A 21,021-nucleotide genomic window follows, 5' to 3' on the forward strand; every position below is an offset into this window, starting at 1 on the left:
AAACCTTCCGATCTGACAACCAAATTCTAAAATACCAGTTGCTGAAAACAGCAGGTAAAACTAGAAATATGTGGGAGGATTTGACAGCATAGCGCCACTTACGCCTTGACTGCAACATAGGGCTTGGAGAAATTCATGTTCATCACTCACCACTTGTTAGCAAACATGCTAGTCATTGGCCTACTCCACTATGTAATATATGCTTATTAGATACAGTCAATGTTATCGAGTATTGCTGTGTCATAGCCTACTGTTTATTGTTGCAGTATATTATCATATAGAATCGTACATATTGTGCTTTTGTAGTTCTATGCCATTACATGGTTGTAGCTCATTCATGTCCATTCACTGCTCTATCCATTGTAGCCTGTACGTCTCTACTGTTTTGTGGGGTGGAAGTTATGCAACAAATATTGGGATTTTACCAGCTAAATACAAGCTACAATTATTTGACTTTGTTTGTCTTTGTCGGTGAGCTGTCATTTTGGTGAAGGTAGGTTTGGTTTCTGGATGGGCAATAATGTGGGTGTACACACACACACACACACACACACACACACACACACACACACACACACACACAAACGCAAACAGGGAGGCCTAAAAATAGGACAGAGGTGTTTGCAGACACTACTGTATTTTCAACACGTTTGCTTGACCACCTCTTTTCCGCAAATGGATAGTGTGTGTGTGTGCATGTGTGTTTCCTTAGGTAATCCCACACAGTGCAATAAACTGTCTAAAATAAGCCATATTCATATTTCCCATTCATCTGTGAGGCTAGCTAATATTACTTGACTATCTCTACTTCTCACTGAAAACATTGGAGACATTAATGGTTGCCCACTGCCCAGTTGCCAGGGCTACCAAAATGGACCAAATAAGTGATTTAGCAACCAACTTGGTTACCCAGCTTGGCAACCACTTTCAAAATAAGTGTCGGGCCCTGGTAGAGACTCTATAAGCACACATTATCTGCGCTCTCTACCACGGGAGTGCAGGGCTCTGGTGGAGAGCAAGCAAGAATTGAATAGGAAAGTAGTAGGGTGGTATGCTCACATCCATAAAAACACTTGTCCCAGGTGCTGGATTAGAGAGGATAATGTAGAAAAAAAGACATCTGCACACTGGTATTATGCTCCCAAAGTGTAATTTAGTAGGACAACGTTTTAGTGAAAACATTGTCCTGGCAAAGACCAAGGTTGGGGTCGCAACGTTATCCTAATAAATTACACTTTTGGGGCATATAACAGGGTGTATTTATTTTGTGTTCTACAGAACTGCAGAGGGATCTGTATGCTTCATTAATTGACTGAGACACTAGGGAAGAATCCTAACATTAGATTGGTGTGGGGAACTCACATTTTCATGAAAAGCTCACATTGACATGCATGATTCCTGTAAAAGTCCAAGTGATTTGTGCTGAACTGAATTCTCAAACTAGGTTCTGCCCATAGCTATTACAGAGTAAACATGTCTAGTCTTTGATGGTGAGTAAAGAGAAATGTTGGTTTTAATGATAGGCCGTTTAGGCTTCTTCAGAGCTAGAGATGGGCGGGCACACACCCTGCTATTGGTGGTCAAAGGAGAGGACCCTACTACACACATGTAGATAAGAACACAGATTCCCATATCCATGCCCACACACGCAGCTTGGGTTGGGGCGGTATACGATAATACCGTTTAATGGGCTATTTTGAAATACAGCAGGTATGATGTCCAATATCATTGACACAATTTCTTTAAATGTCCAATGCAGCCAGTTTTATCTCAATATCAAATCATTTCTGGGTAACAGTTAAGTACCTTACTGTGATTGTTTTCAATTAAAATTGTCAAAAAGAAACTAAAATAACTTCTTAGCAAAGAACAATTTCTCAAGCAAGAATTTTGCTAGGATTGTCTGGGAGTGGTCTAAGTGGGGAGGGGAAAACTGAAAACTAGCTGTTATTGGCAGAGAGGTTTGGAACTCTTTCCTATTGGTACAGTAACTCATTTCCCACCTGGTGATGTCACCAGGCAGGCCAAAACGCCATCCCACCAAAACAGGCTGAAATATAAGGCGGTCTTTTCAAATAGATCTCACACTAAAGGGCATCGTTTTCACAATTTTACAGTATTATACCAACCCCACCTCAAAGTGTGGAAAACACAGAAAATCACATTTTTGACTGCACTGGGCCTTTAAAACTTTTTAACCAGCCCTACTGGTTAATGAAATAGGGCTGAGATTCGTCCATCTTGTTTGTGCATTATGCATGTTTGACCAATGAAGCACAGGTCTGGTCCTGGTTTGTTATCAAACAGCACAACTGCCAATCTAATCTGTCGATCAGCTGCTACCTCATGCCTTTATCTTTGTTTGAGCTTGGACTTTGAGAGGGCGGAACATATGTTTTATAAGCCTATATGAATAAGCACTGATGAATCATTATCCATTAAATATTAAACTATTTTGAAAGGCTGCAAAGGCATCACATCCTTTTGTTTGACTATTTTCATTTAATTTTTCTATTTGATTCATGAAACAAATATATGATTTGATATACTGTAACGGTTTTCTAGTGGTGATGAAGGAGAGTCGGACCAAACTGCAGCGTGTCGATTGCGATCCATGTTTAATATAACAAAGAAACACGAACTTACAAAAAAACAATAAACGAAACCGAAACAGCCTATCTGGTGCAAACTAACAACGAGTACACATAGGACACTAAGGACAATCACCCACGACAAACTCAAAGAATATGGCTGCCTAAATATGGTTCCCAATCAGAGACAACGATAAGCACCTGCCTCTGATTGAGAACCACTCCAGACAGCCATAGACCTTGCTAGACAACCCACTAAGCTACAATCCCAATACCACCACCAAAACCCCAAGACAAACACACCACAATTACAAAAACCCCATGCCACACCCTGGCCTGACCAAATACATAAAGATAAACACAAAATACTTTGACCAGGGCGTGACAGAACCCCCTAAGGTGCGGACTCCCGAACGCACCTCAAAACAATAGGGAGGGTCCGGGTGGGCGTCTGTCCATGGTGGCGGCTCCGGCGCGGGACGTGGACCCCACTCCTTTAATGTCTTAGTCCCCTCTCCCTTCGTCCCTGGATAGTCCACCCTCGCCGCCGACCATGGCCTAGTAGTCCTCACCCAGAACCCCACTGGACTGAGGAACAGATCGGGACTGAAGGACAGCTCGGGACCGAGGCAGCTCGGGACTGAGGGGAAGCTCGGGAGTGAGAGAAAGCTCAGGAGTGAGAGAAAGCTCAGGAGTGAGAGAAAGCTCAGGAGTGAGAGGAAGCTCAGGAGTGAGAGGAAGCTCAGGAGTGAGAGGAAGCTCAGGAGTGAGAGGAAGCTCAGGAGTGAGAGGAAGCTCAGGAGTGAGAGGAAGCTCAGGCAGGTAGATAGATCTACCAGCTCCTGGCTGGCTGGTGGTTTCAGCAGATCCTGGCTGACTGGCAGATCCTGGCTGACTGGCAGATCTGGAAGAGTCTGGTTGACTGGCAGATCTGGAAGAGTCTGGTTGACTGGCAGATCTGGAAGAGTCTGGTTGACTGGCAGATCTGGAAGAGTCTGGTTGACTGGCAGATCTGGAAGAGTCTGGTTGACTGGCAGATCTGGAAGAGTCTGGTTGACTGGCAGATCTGGAAGAGTCTGGCTGACTGGCGATGCTGGGCAGACCGGCGGCGCCGGGCAGACTGGCGGCGCCGGGCAGACTGGCGGCGCCGGGCAGACTGGCGACGCTGGGCAGACTGGCGACGCTGGGCAGACTGGCGGTGCTGGGCAGACTGACGACGCTGGGCAGACTGACGACGCTGGGCAGACTGGCGGTGCTGGGCAGACTGGCGATGCTGGGCAGACTGGCGATGCTGGGCAGACTGGCGATGCTGGGCAGACTGGCGATGCTGGGCAGACTGATGGCGCTGGGCAGACTGGCGATGCTGGGCAGACTGGGGGCACTGGCGGCGCTGGGCAGACTGGCGGCACTAGCTGCTCCATATAGGCTGACAGCTCTGGCGGCTTCTTACAGACTGACCGCTCTGGCGGCTCCGTGCTGACTGGCAGCTCCTTGCAGACTGGCAGCTCCTTGCAGACTGGCAGCTCCTTACAGACTGACAGCTCCGTGCAGACTGACAGCTCCGTGCAGACTGACAGCTCCGTGCAGACTGGCTGCTCCATGCAGACTGGCTGCTCCATGCAGACTGACAGCTCTGGCTGCTTCATGCAGACTGACAGCTCTGGCTGCTCCATGTAGACTGGCTGCTTCATGCAGACTGGCAGCTTGGGCTGCTTCATGTAGACTGACAGCTCTGGCTGCTCCATGCGGACTGACAGCTCTGGCTGCTCCATGTAGACTGACTGCTTCATGCAGACTGGCAGCTCGGGCTGCTTCATGTAGACTGACAGCTCTGGCTCCTCCATGCAGACTGACAGCTCTGACTGCTCCATGCAGACTGACAGCTCTGGCTGCTTCATGCAGACTGGCAGCTCTGGCTGCTCTATGTAGACTGGCTGCTTCATGCAGACTGGCAGCTCGGGCTGCTTCATGTAGACTGACAGCTCTGGCTGCTCCATGCGGACTGACAGCTCTGGCTGCTCCATGCAGACTGACAGCTCTGGCTGCTCCATGCGGACTGACAGCTCTGGCTGCTCCATGCGGACTGACAGCTCTGGCTGCTCCATGTAGACTGGCTGCTTCATGCAGACTGGCAGCTCGGGCTGCTTCATGTAGACTGACAGCTCTGGCTGCTCCATGTAGACTGGCTGCTTCATGCAGACTGGCAGCTCGGGCTGCTTCATGTAGACTGACAGCTCTGGCTGCTCCATGCAGACTGACAGCTCTGACTGCTCCATGCAGACTGACAGCTCTGACTGCTCCATGCAGACTGACAGCTCTGGCTGCTTCATGCAGACTGGCAGCTCTGGCTGCGCTGAACAGGCGGGAGACTCCTGCAGCGCTGTGTCGGAGGAAGGCTCTGGCTGCGCTAAACAGGCGGAAGACTCCGGCAGCGCTGGAGATGAGGAAAGCTCTAACAGCGCTAGATAGGCGTGAGACTCCGGCAGCGCAGGAGAGGAGAAAGGCTCTGGCTGCGCTAAACAGGCGGGAGGCTCCGGCAGCGCTGTAGAGGAGGAAGGCTCTGGCTGCGCTGAACAGGCGGGAGGCTCCGGCAGCGCTGTAGAGGAGAAAGCTCTGGCTGCGCTGAACAGGCGGGAGGCTCCGGCAGCGCTGTAGAGGAGGAAGGCTCTGGCTGCGTTAAACAGGCGGGAGACTCCAGCAGCGCAGGAGAGGAGAAAAGCGCTGGCTGCGCTGAACAGGCGAGGCACACTGAAGGCCTGGTGCGTGGTGCTGGAACTGGTGGTACTGGATCGAGGACACGCACAGGAAGCCTGGTGCGGGGAGCTGCTACCGGAGGGCTGGGGTGTGGAGGTGGTACTGGATGGGCTAGACCGTGAAGGCGTACTGGAGATCTTGAGAGCAGTGTTGGCACAGGATGTGCAAGGCTAGGGATGTGCACAGGAGGCCTGGTGCGTGAGGCTGGCACCAACTTCACCAGCCGACTAACACGCACCTCAGGACGAGTATGGAGCGCTAACCCAGGTGCCATCAAATCCCCAACACGTTCCGTCGGGCGAATTCCATGCAAAAAGCACCAACACAGCAACTCCCTCATTTCTCTCTCCTCCAATTTCCCCATTAACTCCTTCACAGTCTCTGGTTCTGGTCTCCTCCTTGGCTCCTCACGATAAACAGGGAGAGTTGGCTCAGGTCTGACTCCTGACTCTGCCACACTCTCCCTGAGCCCCCCAAGAAATTTTTGGGGCTGATTCTCAGGCTTCCATCCGCTACGCCGTGCTGCCTCCTCATATCTGCGCCTCTCAGCTTTCGCCGCCTCCAGTTCTTCCTTGGGGCGGCGATATTCTCCAGGCTGAGCCCAGGGTCCTTTACCGTCCAGTTCTTCCTCCCATGTCCATTTCTCCAGGTGGTGCAGCCTCTCCCACTGCAGCTGCTGCTGCTCCTGCTGCTGCTGCCTCTGTTGCCTCTCCTGTGGTTCCTGCCTGTTAACACGCTGCTTGGTCCGTTGGTGGTGGGTGATTCTGTAACGGTTTTCTAGTGGTGATGAAGGAGAGTCGGACCAAACTGCAGCGTGTCGATTGCGATCCATGTTTAATATAACAAAGAAACATGAACTTACAAAAAAACAATAAACGAAACCGAAACAGCCTATCTGGTGCAAACTAACAACGAGTACACATAGGACACTAAGGACAATCACCCACGACAAACTCAAAGAATATGGCTGCCTAAATATGGTTCCCAATCAGAGACAACGATAAGCACCTGCCTCTGATTGAGAACCACTCCAGACAGCCATAGACCTTGCTAGACAACCCACTAAGCTACAATCCCAATACCACCACCAAAACCCCAAGACAAACACACCACAATTACAAAAACCCCATGCCACACCCTGGCCTGACCAAATACATAAAGATAAACACAAAATACTTTGACCAGGGCGTGACATATACCATTCCTTTAGAAATTCTAACTTTGGTAACTATGGTAATTTTTTGGGGTAATAATACATAATTATTTGAAATCACTGAAATATTTGCAGTGTGGCCTTAAGAATCCCTTCCCTTTGTGTAAACACAGATGGTGTAAAAAAATGTTGCCTTCAATTGGGACCCACTGGGCACAGACGTCAATTCAACATCCATTCCACATTGGTTCAAACAATGTTGATTCAAACAGTGTGTGCCCAGTGGTAGGACACTCCCACTGGGCACACAATAATTCCCCTCACCGTCCCTTCAGTTTCCATTAAGTCCGGTTAATTTGGCTGCTCAGCATATCTTAGTTATCCCTCACCAATATATATATATATTTCAAAAATTGTCCTTTGAGCCGGATTTAGTGACCAACAGTTTTTTATATGGTCCGTGATTTCTCAGGATTTAGCGACCAATAGTTTTTACATGGTCCTTCGAGCCGGATTCTGATCGGCTATAGTTTCAGATGTTGAAGTACCCAGAAGAGAAGTTGTTTCCGCGCCCCAGGATGCAGATGAATTATCCTGCATTCCCAAGACGTATGAGGATGCTGTCACCACCCACCTCAGTCCACACTGCCACACGAAGCCGCCATGCATTTGAGGAAGATGAGTTGCGAGGCCCTACACACCTCTTTCATCTAAGAGACTACGAGCCTTGCTCCAGGCCTCCTCAATGGTCAGGGAATGACCCCACCCTCACCAGTTGGGATCTGATGAGGGAATACGAGTACCTGCGTCATGAGCAGCAAGAGATCAGGAGGACAGTCCCCCCTGACCTGAGTCACCGCCGCGGGAGCACCAGTACCGCCGCTACTCTCCTGACCACCACTGCTCTAGGCCTCCCTGCCTCTAGAGCCATCATCACCACCATGGGAGTCCCATCACTCCTACTCCACTGAGAGACACTACTCCAGCCCTGAGTGTTCGCCACCTCCATGGGACCATTGGGACCGCTACTACGTCCCAAGGTGGCCTAGCTACAAATCTTTATCGCTCCAGGCCCCCCTGGCTGGAGCCTTTGTCGTATCTTTCTAGGCCCCTCTGGCCAGAGGCACGGATCCGTCGGGTTCGCTTCTGCTCCCCAGAGTGGCCTAGTTCCCCAGCAGATGAAGACAACTCCAGAATGCACAGTCCACAACACCAAGGTCTGCACCCTCCTTAGCCAGCTCCTCAACTAGCCACAGTTAAGGAGACTCCCGCTCCAGTCACAGCCAGTCGCTGCCATGGGGCCTGTTCTGGTTGCCGTTGCGGAGTCGTCCTCTCCTCACAGTGGGGATCCCCTGCTAGTCGAGGCAGACGCTCCGGTGCTCGAGGTCCGAATGTCTGGTACTCTGGAACTTTCAGCCACAAAGACTCCACCTGCTCTCCCCCAAGAGCCCCTCACTGCTCCTGGCGCTGGATTCTACACCCACTCCTTGGATGGAGCCACAGCCTGCAGCTACTGAAGGAGTACAGACCAGACGTTGGGGCCTCTCCAGTCACAGCCTGGTGGAACTTGACAGTTCCAGGCCTGGAGTCCCTGCTGGCCCACCTGCTACCAGTGTGATAGTTCCTGCTACCTCCAGACCTCACCTCAGGGGACCTGCCAGACATTACCCCGGGTGACCCACCAGAAGTCACCCCTGATGTCTCCCCTGACCTAGTTGTCCAGTTCCCTTCCTTCCTGGTAGGGTCAGAGATCCCTTCCTTCCCGGTAGTTAGACTTCCCTGCCCACCCGGTAGGGTTATAGGTCAAGTTTCGGGGCTACCTGGCAGGTGTAAAGTGTCCAGGCTTTGAGTGTCCTGCCCCTCAAGTAGGTCCAGTGGAGCCTGCCTCTATGGTAGGTGTAGAGTTTCCTTCCTTGTTGGTAGGGTTACAATTAGCTTTCTTCCCGGTAGGGTCAGGTTTAGAGTTCCCTGCCTTCCCAGTAGGCTAAGTATGTCCTGACCCTCAAGTCGGTCTAGTGTATCCTGCCCTGCTCAGATCGCTCTGCCCTACCTTAGTTGGTAGGCAGTTGCCTATCCCACCAGGTTTAGAGCCTCCTGCCTTACTAGGTCCCAAGTTTGTTGTACTAGGCTCGCAGTCTCCAGACATAGTCAGCCCACAGCTCCTTAGCCCACCAGGCTTAGAGCCTTCTGCCCTGCTAAGCCACAAGTTACCTGTGCTAGGTTTTCAGTCCTCAGCCCTCGTCTGCCCTAGTCCCTAGCACTAGGTCATTGGTCTCCAGCTGCACTAGGTCTGTTGTCTCCAGCATTTGTCAAGTCCCTAGCCCAGGTGGGTCATCAGGCTCCTGCCCTGCTAGGATCAAAAGGTACCAGTTTTTCTAGTAGTCTCAGAGCTCTACTATTCTCCAAGTCCAGCATCAGTTTTGCTGGCTGGTCCAGAGTCATTCTCCCTGTCAGAACCAAAGTCATTCTCCCTATCAGGTTCAGACTCGTTCTCCCTGTCAGGTTCAGAGTCGTTCTCTCTGTCAGGTTCAGAGTCGTTCTCCCAGTCAGGTTCAGAGTCGTTCTTCCTGTCAGGTCCAGAGTAGGTTTCCCTGTCAGGTCCAGAGTTGATTTCCCTGTCAGGTAGAGTTGGTTTCCCTGTCAGGTCCAGAGTTGGTTTCCCTGTCAACACTAAAGTTTTCAGCACTAAGCCCCCAGCCTCAGTTGGCAAGCAGTCAGCTCGGTCAGTGCTACATGCCCAACCACCTGCCCTAGTCCTAGGCCCTGGGTCTCCCGTCCCGCTAGACCTGGAGTTATCTGCTTCTCTAGGTGTGAAGTTAGACTGTTTGCAGCCCTCAGCCTGCACCCAGTCGCCTTTTTAGCGCTAGGCTATATGTTCCCTGCTTGGCTAGGTTTGCAGCCTCCCACCATGCCTGGCTTGCAGTCCTCAGATTTGAGCTATTTGTTCCAAGTCCCCTGCCCTGCTAGGCCCTCAGCTCCCTGACCTGGGTGAACCACCGTTCCATGACCCGGGGGGGCTGCTGTCTCTAGTTCTGGGGGGCCACCCGCCCCCTGCCTTGGATGACCCTCAACCCTTCCCATGTGGGAGGCCACCTGACCTTGTCTCTGGGACCCAGCCAGCCCCTGCCTCCAGATCCCTGATGATCCTCGCCCAGGGATCACCACATGCTCCACCATGGGAGTCATCACTTTCAGCAGTGTGAAAGAGTCATCAGCCTCAACTGCAGCCAGTGAGCTGCCAACGACAGTTGTGGCTGTAATGCCACATCTCTCCGCCGCAGCCATGGCCAGCCTCTGGCATTGCACTCAGCATCTAAGAATGGGGCCCAGCTTCCCGGCAGCAGCTGATTTAGAGGGCCCTCCCCCATGGGGTGGCCCAGGACTGTCTCTGCGTATCTGTGTACCTCCCTCGTGGGGCGGGCCCTAAGCCCTGCCTATCCTGCCGGGTAGGATTAGGCCCGCCAGGAATAAGCTTCCACTTGAGGACTGTGGCTTTTCAGACTCTTTGGCCCTTTAAATACTGTGGCCCCCATTAGAAACTTTACCATTTAGGTTAGAGGCCTTTTCGTGGATGTTAATATTTCCATAAGAAATATTATGGTAGCTGTAAAAAAGGCCATACTGCTCCTCTCCCCTCTAACTAACTTACCCTCACAGTCCCTTCAGTTTCCCTTAAGTACAATTAGTTTGGCTGCTTAGCCTACCTTAGTTATCAATCACCCATCATAGCCCTGCCATTCCCAACCAATCAGAGCACTTGAGAAGGCGCATCTGGACACTGCACCCACCCACTCAGGTCAGAGTGTTGTCATCGTCATAAGAGAGAAGACGCATGTTACAAATGTCTGAATGTTGTGCGTGCATCGAAAAGTAAGTTGCAGGGGATTTATTGGGGGTTTTACATGCTGTGTAATTGTAATGATGTACGCTGAGAGTCGGGAAGCAAGTTCAGGGAGTGAATACATTTAATTAATAAATGAACAAAACAAGAAACACAAACAGTGCACCGACATGAAACAGGAACAATGACTGGGGAAGAAACCAAAAGGAGTGACATATAAAGGGCAGGTAATTAAGGAGGTGATGGATTCCAGGTGAGTGTCATAATGCGCTGTTGCGCGTAACGACGGTGACAGGTGTGCGCCATAACGAGCAGCCTGGTGATCTAGAGGCCGGAGAGGGAGCACACGTGAATTTGCATACCGCCCTAACAGATACACAGATCTCTATTGCAGTCCACACTGCCCTTTACAACCTGGACAAAAGGAACACCTATGTGAGAATGCTATTCATTGACTACGGCTCAGCGTTCAACACCATTGTGCCCTCAAAGCTCATCACTAAGCTAAGGACCCTGGGACTAAACTCCTCCCTCTGCAACTGGATCCTGGACTTCCTGACGGGCTACCCCCAGGTGGTAAGGGTAGGTAACAACACATCCGCCACGCTGATCCTCAACACAGGGGCCCCTCTGGGGTGCGTGCTCAGTCCCCTCCTGTACTCCCTGTTCAATCGTGATTACACGGCCAGGCACGACACCAACACCATCATTAAGTTTGCCGATGACACAACAGTGGTAGGCCTGATTAATGAAAAACAACGAGACAGCCTATAGGGAGGAGGTCAGAGACCTGGCCGTGTGGTGCCAGGACAACAACCTCTCCCTCAACGTGATCAAGACAAAGGAGATGATTGTGGACTACAGGAAAAGGAGGACTGAGCACACCCCCATTCTCATCGACGGGTCTGTAGTGAAGCAGGTTAAGAGCTTCAAGTTCCTTGGTGTCCACATCACCAACAAACTAACATGGTCCAAGCACACCAAAACAGTTGTGAAGAGGGCACGACAAAACCTATTCCCCCTCGGTACCCCCTTTACATAGCCTCGCTATTGTTATTTTCATGCTGCTCTTTAATTATTTGTAACTAATTATTTTCATGTTTTCCTTTTTTAAAACTGCATTGTTGTTAGGGCTTTCAAGTAAGTATTTCACTGTAAGGTCTACACCTGTTGTATTCGGCGCATGTGACAAATAACATTTCATGTGAGTTGTTCAAGTATAGACGCAGCCTTCCTTATGACGTATATTGTTTTTCAAGGGCTGATTTTAGAAGAACCAGGAGAGTAGAAAAGTATGTTAATAGGCTGATAATCAAACATATGATAAGAAGGACAAAGGCATGGGTAGAGTATAGTATTTGTTCAGCCTGTGTTTGATTTAACTTTTTTGTTACGTGACAACTTTACTCCATTAAATCAAGAAGATGAAATGTAGATGTTGTAATGAAGTGTTCACCATATACTCATGTCAACGTTCTTCTCATCTTTTTAAGAATGCAACTATATTGTTCTGTTTTTGTTCATGTGAGGTATACAGTATCAATCTGTTTTTTTTCATGTGAGATATACAGTATCAATCTGTTTTTGTATACTTTTCTTGATGAACGTGTCTTCTATTCCTTTATTTTAAAGTGTGAAAAGCTACAGAATCAGATTGCATTGATTTAATGTGTCAGGTAGCCTAGTGGTTAGAGCGTTGGGCCAGTAACTGAAAGGTTGCTGGATCAAATCCCTGAGCTGACAAAGTAAAAATCTGTCATTCTGCCCCTGAACAAGGCAGTTAACGCACTGTTCCCCAGGGGGCCTCATTATAAAAAATAATTTGTTCTTAACTGACTTGACTAGTTAAATCTAAAAACTATATATCTAAGTATAGTCCTCACATTGTTATTGCAGTGTCAAAATATTGTCATTTGAAGATTTCAAACACTTAAACTGCTTTGTTGCTATTTATGTGCTAAGATTGAAGCTGAATGATTTCTGTAAGAATGATGACATGCAAACTGTCTTTATTTACAAAATGCATTAGTAACTGCTATATCTATTTATTTGTATTTTATATATTTTACAATCTCTCCTACAGTAAGCTCATCTACACTGAAATGAGGCGCAGGATTAAGTTTAAAGGTATAATTGACAAAAATGATGCGCACACACACACACACACACGTTTGGTCACATCACAAACCAAATCTACTATTACAGCAATTGAAGGGCATGTTTCTAAGTTGAGCGTGGTACCCCATGATTGTGTTGTATGGTAACTATATGGGACAAACCACAGTCGAGGGAAACTCCTACCACCATATCATATCCTTTAATTTGACGTGTTTCAACTTAAACTAGGATAGGTTGAAAATACATCACTACTATAATGAGTGGTGTTTGTGTGTGTGTGTGTGTGTGTGTTTGCCTGTCTGCCTGTATGAGTACATACAGTTAACCCCGCATCCCAAAGCAGGGCGTTTACACAGCCCATATAAGGGGTTTTGTTTACATGTGTTTCACCTTACAAGCCCATATGCCAAGTCTGTGATTAACTGCAACTCAACCAAAGGCCCTCCAATCAGTGCTCATAAAAAGCATGAACTGTCTCCCTGAAATATCTAGTTCTTCTGCCTTACAATTTCCAATACAAGGTCTGGAATTAGGCCTACTTGTCTTATACCAGTGTTATTAAAAGTGGAAAAAGCTAAGTTATGTAATAACCTGATAACAATCTAGTAAGTACATTATGTTATAGAGTAGGCTTACGTTCAATGATATTGATGCTCTGTTTTTGGGGAATGGATTGGGGATGCACGTACACACAGACACACACACTCACAGGACTGCTGGGCCTTGGAGCGGCTGGAGAACTTGTCGGACTCGCACCACACGGTGACTCCATCGTCCAGCAGCTTCAGCGTACGTCTCCTCTGCCAGCGTGGGGAGCGTACCTTTACCATGCTGGAGCCTTTCAGCATCACCTTCACGTCCTCATCTTCCTCTACACCTGGACACGGACACAGAGAGATTTAGAGAGACAGGGAGAGACAGAGAGAGAAGAGAGAGAGAAGTACAATAAGTAAGACAGACAGAGATGGGGCATGGGAAGGAAGAGGGAAAGGGGGAGAGAGATGGAGAGGAGTGGAGGGAGAGAGGGGAAGAGCAAAAGAGAGAGAGGTAGAGATGAAGGTGAAGGAAAGGGATGGTGAGCAAAATAAAAATGGTGCGACAGGAAGAGGGGCATAACAAGGGAAAGAGAGAAAGATAGAAACAGAAAGAGACATCACAGGATAACGAGAAGCAATGTTACCAGCTAAGTGCTTCAAGTTAATAGCCATTTGAAATCTATACCGGCCGCTTTATGGTTGCACATACAGATGTGGGATCTTAATTTGACCACTCTGTTGTCGCAGAGAATTTTCCTGCACTGGAAATTCAAATGAGCATTGTGATTTACATAAATTCACTGAAAACTTGCAGTTCTCTTTCTCTCCGTGGGGGGGCAGTCGAGTCAGTTGGACCAAGAACTGCTAGGCTATCAAAATCATCCTCTCGGAGTTGGGCCGAAACACTGTATCTGCTTTAGTATTGTGAAGAAGGAGCTAGATTTCACATTTTGGGTTTATTTATTTATTCTGAACACATTTCTGTTTGTTGGCATTGTCAATTCTTGTATTTAAAAAATAAAAATAATCTTCAAACTTGCTAGCTGGACAGGCCAACGCTGCCCAGGACTAAACAGTAAACCAATCAGAATCTGTGTACCATCTCTTCTAATCACGTCTGCCAATCACGTTCTCCGTAGCTAAGGGAGTAAACACAGCTGGTGACAGCCTGAGAGCGATCTCCTTCCAACAAACTGCTATAAGGTAAAGTCTTTTTAGACTATTTTAGTTATAGAAACGCGATACCACCAATACATTTTAAATGTGCAACCAGAAGGAAAAAAACTCTGGAACACCTTTACTCCACACACAGAGACACATACAAACTCTCTCTTGCCCTCCATATGGCAAATCTGACCATAATTCTATCCTCCTGATTCCTGCTTACAAGCAAAAATGTAAACAGGAAACACCAGTGACTATGTCAACAAAAAAAAGTGGTCAAATGAAGCAGATGCTAAGCTACAGGACTCTTTTGCTAGCACAGACTGGAATATGTTCCGGGATTCCTCAATGCCATTGAGGAGTACACCACATTGTCATTGTCTTCATCAATAGGTGCATCAATGATGTCGTCCCCACAGTACATACCCCAACCAGAAGCCATGGATTACAGGCAACATCCGCACTGAGCTAAAGGGTAGAGCTGCCGATTTCAAGGAGCGGGACTCTAAACCGGAAGCTTATAAGAAATCCCGCTATGCCCTCTGACGAACCATCAAAAGGGCAAAGCATCAATATAGGACTAAGATCGAACCGTACTACACCGGCTCTGACGCTAGTCGGATGTGGCAGGGCTTGCAAACCATTAAAGACTACAAAGGGAAGCACAGCCGAGAGCTGCCCAGTGACAAGAGCCTACCAGACAAGCTAAACTACTTCTATGCTTGCTTCGAGGGAAAAAACACTGAAATATGCATGAGAACACCAGCTGTTCCGGAAGACTGTGTGATCACGCTCTCTGCAGCCGATGTGAGTAAGACCTTTAAACAGGTCAAAATTCACAAGTCCGTAGTGCCAGATGAATTACCAGGATGTGTACTGCGAGCATGCGCTGACCAACTGGCAACTGTCTTCACTGACATGTCTGAGCCTGTAATACCAACATGTTTCAAGCAGACCACCATAGTGCCTGTGCCCAAGAACACTAAGGTAACCTGCCTAAATGACTACCGACCTATAGCACTCACATCTGTATCCATGAAGTGCTTTGAAAGGCTGGTCATGGATCACATCAACACCATTATCCCAAAAACCCTAGACCCACTCCAATATGCATACCGTCCCAACAGATCCACAGGAACACCTATGTGAGAATGCTATTCATTGACTACAGCTCAGTGTTCAACACCATTGTGCCCTCAAAGCTAATCACCAAGCTAAGGACCCTGGGACTAAACACCTCCCTCTGCAACTGGATACTGGACTTCCTGACGGGCCGCCCCCAGGTGGTAAGGGTAGGTAACAACACATCCGCCACGCTGATCCTCAACACAGAGGCCCCTCAGGGGTACGTGCTCAGTCCCATCCTGTACTCCCTGTTCAATCATGACTGCACGGCCAGGCACGACTCCAACACCATCATTAAGTTTGCAGATGACACAACAGTGGTAGGCTTGATCACCGAAAAAGACAAGACAGCCTATAGGGAGGAGATCAGAGACCTGGCCGTGTGGTGCCAGGACAACAACCTCTCCCTCAACGTGATCAAGACAAAGGATTGTAGACAACAGGAAAAAGAAGGTCCGAGCACGCCCCCATTCTCATCAACGCTGCAGCAGTGGAGCAGTTTGAGAGCTTCCAGTTCCTTGGTGTCCACATCACCAACAAACTAACATGGTCCAAGCACACCAAGACAGTCGTGAAGAGACACGACAAAAGAGGCACGACAAAACCTACTCCACCTCGGGAGACTGAAAAGATTTGTCATGGGTCCTCAGATCCTCAAAAGGTTCTACAGCTGCACCATCGAGAGCATCACTGCCTGGTATGGCAACTTCTCGGCCTCCGACCGCAAGGCACTACAGAGGGTAGTGCGAACGGACCAGTACATCACTGGGGCCAAGCTTCCTGACATCCAGGACCTCTATACCAGGCGGTGTCAGAGGAAGGCCCTAAAAATTGTCAAAGAATCCAGCCACCCTAGTCATAAACTGTTCTCTCTGCTACCGCACAGCAAGCGGTACCGGAGTGCCAAGTCTAGGTCCAAGAGGCTTCTAAACAGCTTCTACCCCCAAGACATAAGACTCCTGAACACCTAATCAAATGGCTACCCAGACTATTTGCATTGCCCCCCCCCTCTTTTACACCGCTGCTACTCTCTGTTGTTATCATCTATGCATAGTCACTTTAATAACTCTACCTTCGCACATTGAATCTGTACCAGTATACAGTATACCCTGTATATAGTCTCGCTATTGTTATTTTACAGCTGCTCTTTAATTACTTGTTACTTTTATTTCTTATTGTTATCCATTTTTTCTAAACTGCATTGTTGATTAGACGCTCGTAAGTAAGCATTTCACTGTAAGGTCTACACCTGTTGTATTTGGCGCATGTGATTTGAAATTTGATTTGATTTGACATGCTGTAAAATGACTCTCAACTTAGAATGCAGCAACATTGGTAATGTAACTAGCTAGCTGGTTAGCTACAACAAGTAGACCTGTTGCTAGCTCGCATGTGATAGCTTTATCACTAGCATGTCATTTCGGGACAGGGAGCTTAAGCTATCAGTTTATTACAAATAATAATTTAAGAAGGCAAAAATCTTTCGGACAAGTCGTGTAAAGCTAACACAGTACTGTCATCAAGGCAGGACCCATTAATTTAAATACTGACACATAAGAAATGCCACATTATCGATGGCAACAGTTGGAGTAGGATGATTACAGAGAACTCTGCCTCTATCCTAGTAGCTTCCTTATGTTGGCATTATTAAGACTGCCAGGATGTTCGTTTCTAGCTCACAAACTACAATCCTTTGCTATGATGATTTTAAAAATTAATTATTGTCTGTCACTTTTGTCTCCTGTGATCTATTCAGCTCTCCATGTGTCTCTGGAACAGAGGGTTATATACACGACAAGTAAAGAGGGAATGTAAAACCAGGTGTGTGGGAAAGCAAGACAAAACAAATGGAAAATGAAAGTTGGATCGGCGATGGATAGAAGACTGGTGACGTTGACCGCCGAACGCCGCCCGAACAAGGAGAGGAACCGACTTCGGCGGAAGTCGTGACAGAAACAGCCCTGCCTTCACTAATTAGACCACATATGCACGTACCTGTTGTCTTTTCTTTGTGGGTTTTTGTCTTAGTCTAGTGCATCCTAGAGTTGAAGAACACCAACTACAGATACAAGGGCTTGTCTGAGCATCTCAAATACTACATTCAATACACAATTAGTGCAATGAGTTGACAAACAGATTATGTTTTTACTATTGTAACATGCAGTAATGAGAATTCTATTGTCTCCGTCAGGAGCCTGGGCTTTTGCCTTAGATGGTAGAGCTCTGGTCTGTGTACCGCAGGATTGCATTCCACTAAGGCACTTCTCTTTCTCTACATTTGTCAGCTAACTTGGTGATGAGGGTGGGATCCTTTCGAGACGCCTATGGGACCTAGGCAAGTGAATGACCCAAGAGAGAAGGGAGAATACAGAAGCATACGTTGATGACAGTTCACTCTGACGTTTTGTGCTAGATTTTGTACCCAAATCTAAAGTTTTGCATTTATGCCAAAAAGTTTATTTGTTTCCCATAGTTCTCTTACAGTATTGCTGAATGGTCTTGTTGCAAACAAGAAGGATGGTTTGGGATATCACAGGCTTCCTTCTTTCCTCTTTGTCATATAGGCCAGTAATGTGTAGTTAATGCAATGTTGCTGATCCATTCATAGTTTTTCTCTCAGGTCATGCAATGAACTACGTGGCAGATTTAAATCACCTTTGGCCCCACAGTGATATCCCTGAGCAGTTTCCAGCCTCTCCCGCAGCTCAGTTAGGAAGGATGACCAGATTCTTACAGTGCCATGGTGATATTATACACCCTCCACAGCATAACATCATACTTGACCATAAACAAAGGGATATTCACTGTATTGGAATGATTTCAAAATGTATCCCTGACATGTTTCTAAAGCACTTTGGTGACTTTGAGGTTGAATCTTTGTTTGAAATTCACTAACCAGCTGAGGGACCTTACATATACAGAGGAAGTTTTTTTTAAATTATGAGAACTATTACTTTTGCACACAGATGGCCCCAATTCAACTCGGCTAATTGTGTGATTTTTCATGAAAATATTTGCTCTTGAATGTATTTAGATGTGCCAGAGCAAGGAGTATGACGAGTGTATTATGTTATTTAGACCAGTAGGGGAAAATTCTAATTTCATTTGTTGTTTCATTTCATCGTTGTTCATTTGAGTTTAATTTAAGGCTGCAGAATGTGAAAATTGTGCAGGGGTGTGAAGAATTTCACTAGACACTGTACGTCTGCCTACGACCAAATTAATTGGATTCTGCTCAATATTCCAATCCTGACCTAAGATCTGATGCTTGTCTGACTTGACTGACCCATAAGGAAATAAAGCAAACTGCCTAAAAAGAGAAAATGATCTAAAACCTTCTCTCCGTACACTTACAGTTCATGTTTTGGTTCAAAGTTCAGTCAGTCTGTGTAGCTTTTTAGAGTCACCACAGCTAGGTTAGGCTTAGCCTACATGTACTGTCTCTGAGTCATTCATCTAGACTAGTTTATGTTATGTAATGTGTCACAATGAACACAATGAGTCATCAACAGATCATATTGCATACACCATAATGCTGTACACAAATGTAGGCTTTTTTCATGAATGCCTCAGGCTACTAAGCTATATGCATCCTTTCCTTTTACAGCACGCACACACACACACATGCTCACACACACTAAACAGCCAACAGTCACAGCTGAGACATTTGTGACCCGATTCATAAAAATAAAAATAAATAAAAAAATGGGATCAAAATGCATTTTTTGGGGCAGAAATGCCTTCTCGAACATGTGAACTTTCAAGTGCCTTCATAACAAACTTTTATGCCATCTGTAAATACGAATAAAGTTGTTAAATTACGAGCCTAGTTGGTTTTAGCCAATGAAAAAGTAAGGAACCTTCCCGCTAGCCATGATTGGCTGAGTTAATGATTGGGCTGGACATGCCGAGAGATGAGTTTCAGATTGGTCTGCAGTGTAGCATCTTGTCAATAAAATGAGCTGCTCATTATGCGTAGATAATCCTTACTACTGCAGTTTTTTCGAAAGATGTAACGTTTTTCAAAAGATATAAGTCAGACAAACATCAGAACTGCAAATATGTTGCTACTGCTTTCAATAACATTGCTGCCCTGAATTTATCAGGTGCTATCGACAAAGGTCAGTGGGAAAAAGTTGTGATGGACTACTTTCTTGAGGACGATCGTGCCATGCTGATTCTCTCTGAAAATGAATTAGATGATGAGGAAATCCCTGACTTAGGTGAGAGAAAGAGATTTTTTTTTAGAAGACATTGTAGAGTTTTCTGATGACGGTGATGGGGATGAAACGGAAGAAGTTGACCGAGTTTTGAAATCAGTGGAACACAACGGGCCAAACAAGCTGTGCAAACTTTAATGAAAGGGGTTGCAGTCTGCTGTGAAGCTTTCATCCATGTATATGGGTAAGAATCTAGCTACAGTTTCAGATATTATACGTTTCTAATTTTGTTAGAAAATTGTTTTGATTGCAAGTTAAAGCTTGCTGTTAGTTAGCCAGTTGGAGTTCGATGGCTGGCTTGCTAGCTATCGTTAACATTGAACCTAACTTATTTGGTTAACTTTAGCTATGACAAAAGTTTGTATTGCTAGCGATGTTACTCTATGGATTGGGATTATAGTCATTTTTTTAGCTAGCTAACGTTAACGTGATATGTCTAAACAAAAGACCCCAAGTTAAAGCTTGCTGTTAGCTAACTAACGTTAGCTGAGGTTAGATGGCTGGCTTGCTAGCGAACATTAATTTACGTGTATGAATTGTGTGTAACGTTAGTGATGTTTTCTCAGAATGACATTTCGCATTGCTAGTTATAGCCTAATGTTAGCTAGCTAATGTTAGCTAGCTAACATTGAACCTATTTGGTTTAGGTAGCTATGACAATTGGTTTGTATTGCTAGTTAAAGCTTGCTGTATTGCTAGTTAAAGCTTGCTGTTAGCTAGCCAGCAGATGTTGGATGGGGGTATCTGTACATTACTTTACTATTTATATTTTTGGCAACTTACTTACTTTTACTTCACTACATTCCGAAATAAAATAATGTACTTTTTACTCCATACATTTTCCCTGACACCCAAAAGTACTCGTTACATTTTCACAGGAAAATTGTCCAATTCACACACTTATCGAGAGAACATCCCCAATGCATCTGATCTGGCAAACTCACTAAACAGTGTTTGTAAATGATGTCTGAGTGTTGGAGTGTGCCCCTGGCTATCTGTCAATAAAAAAAGTAGAAAATATTTGTGCCGTTTGGTTTAATATAAGGAATTTGAAATGATTTATACTATGACAATTTAGTACTTTTCCACCTGACCCATCAATTTAGACAAGTGTGTCTGGGTAAGGGTCATCTAATATTTATTACATATTTTTATCTGGACAGTTTCTGTTTACCTGGAATTTTGTCTTATTGTAAACTACTTTTAGTCTGATTAGTCTGTATTTTTTTATTTAAAAAATTAAATAGGACGTTTAAATAAGTATTTAGAAGCTCTACTCAGTACTTTGTGGAAGCACCTTGGGCAGTGATTACTGCCTTGAGTCGTCTTGGGTATTCTTGGGTACAAGCTTGGCACACCAGTATTTTGGGAGTTTCTCCCATTCTTCAATGTAGATCCTCTCAAGTTCTGTCAGTTTGGATGGGGAGCGTAGCAGCACAGCTATTTTCAGGTCTCTCCAGAGATGTTAGATCGGGTTCATGTCCGGACTCAAGGACATTCAGAGACTTGTCCCAAAGCC

General features: G+C 46.5%; 1 protein-coding gene across 1 annotated transcript in view; it reads right to left on the reverse strand.

The window, feature by feature from the left end:
* Positions 1–21,021, reverse strand: part of plcd3b (phospholipase C, delta 3b) — a 54,211-nt gene that overhangs the window by 23,712 nt on the left and 9,478 nt on the right. Inside the window, exon 2 of the mRNA XM_024387055.2 lies at positions 13,167–13,334. Within this exon, the coding sequence (XP_024242823.1) occupies positions 13,167–13,334 (168 nt within the window). The remainder of the gene's footprint in view (positions 1–13,166; positions 13,335–21,021) is intronic.

The sequence above is a fragment of the Oncorhynchus tshawytscha genome, linkage group LG24 (genome assembly GCF_018296145.1).
Source record: "Oncorhynchus tshawytscha isolate Ot180627B linkage group LG24, Otsh_v2.0, whole genome shotgun sequence".
Classification (NCBI taxonomy): Eukaryota; Metazoa; Chordata; class Actinopteri; order Salmoniformes; family Salmonidae; genus Oncorhynchus; species Oncorhynchus tshawytscha.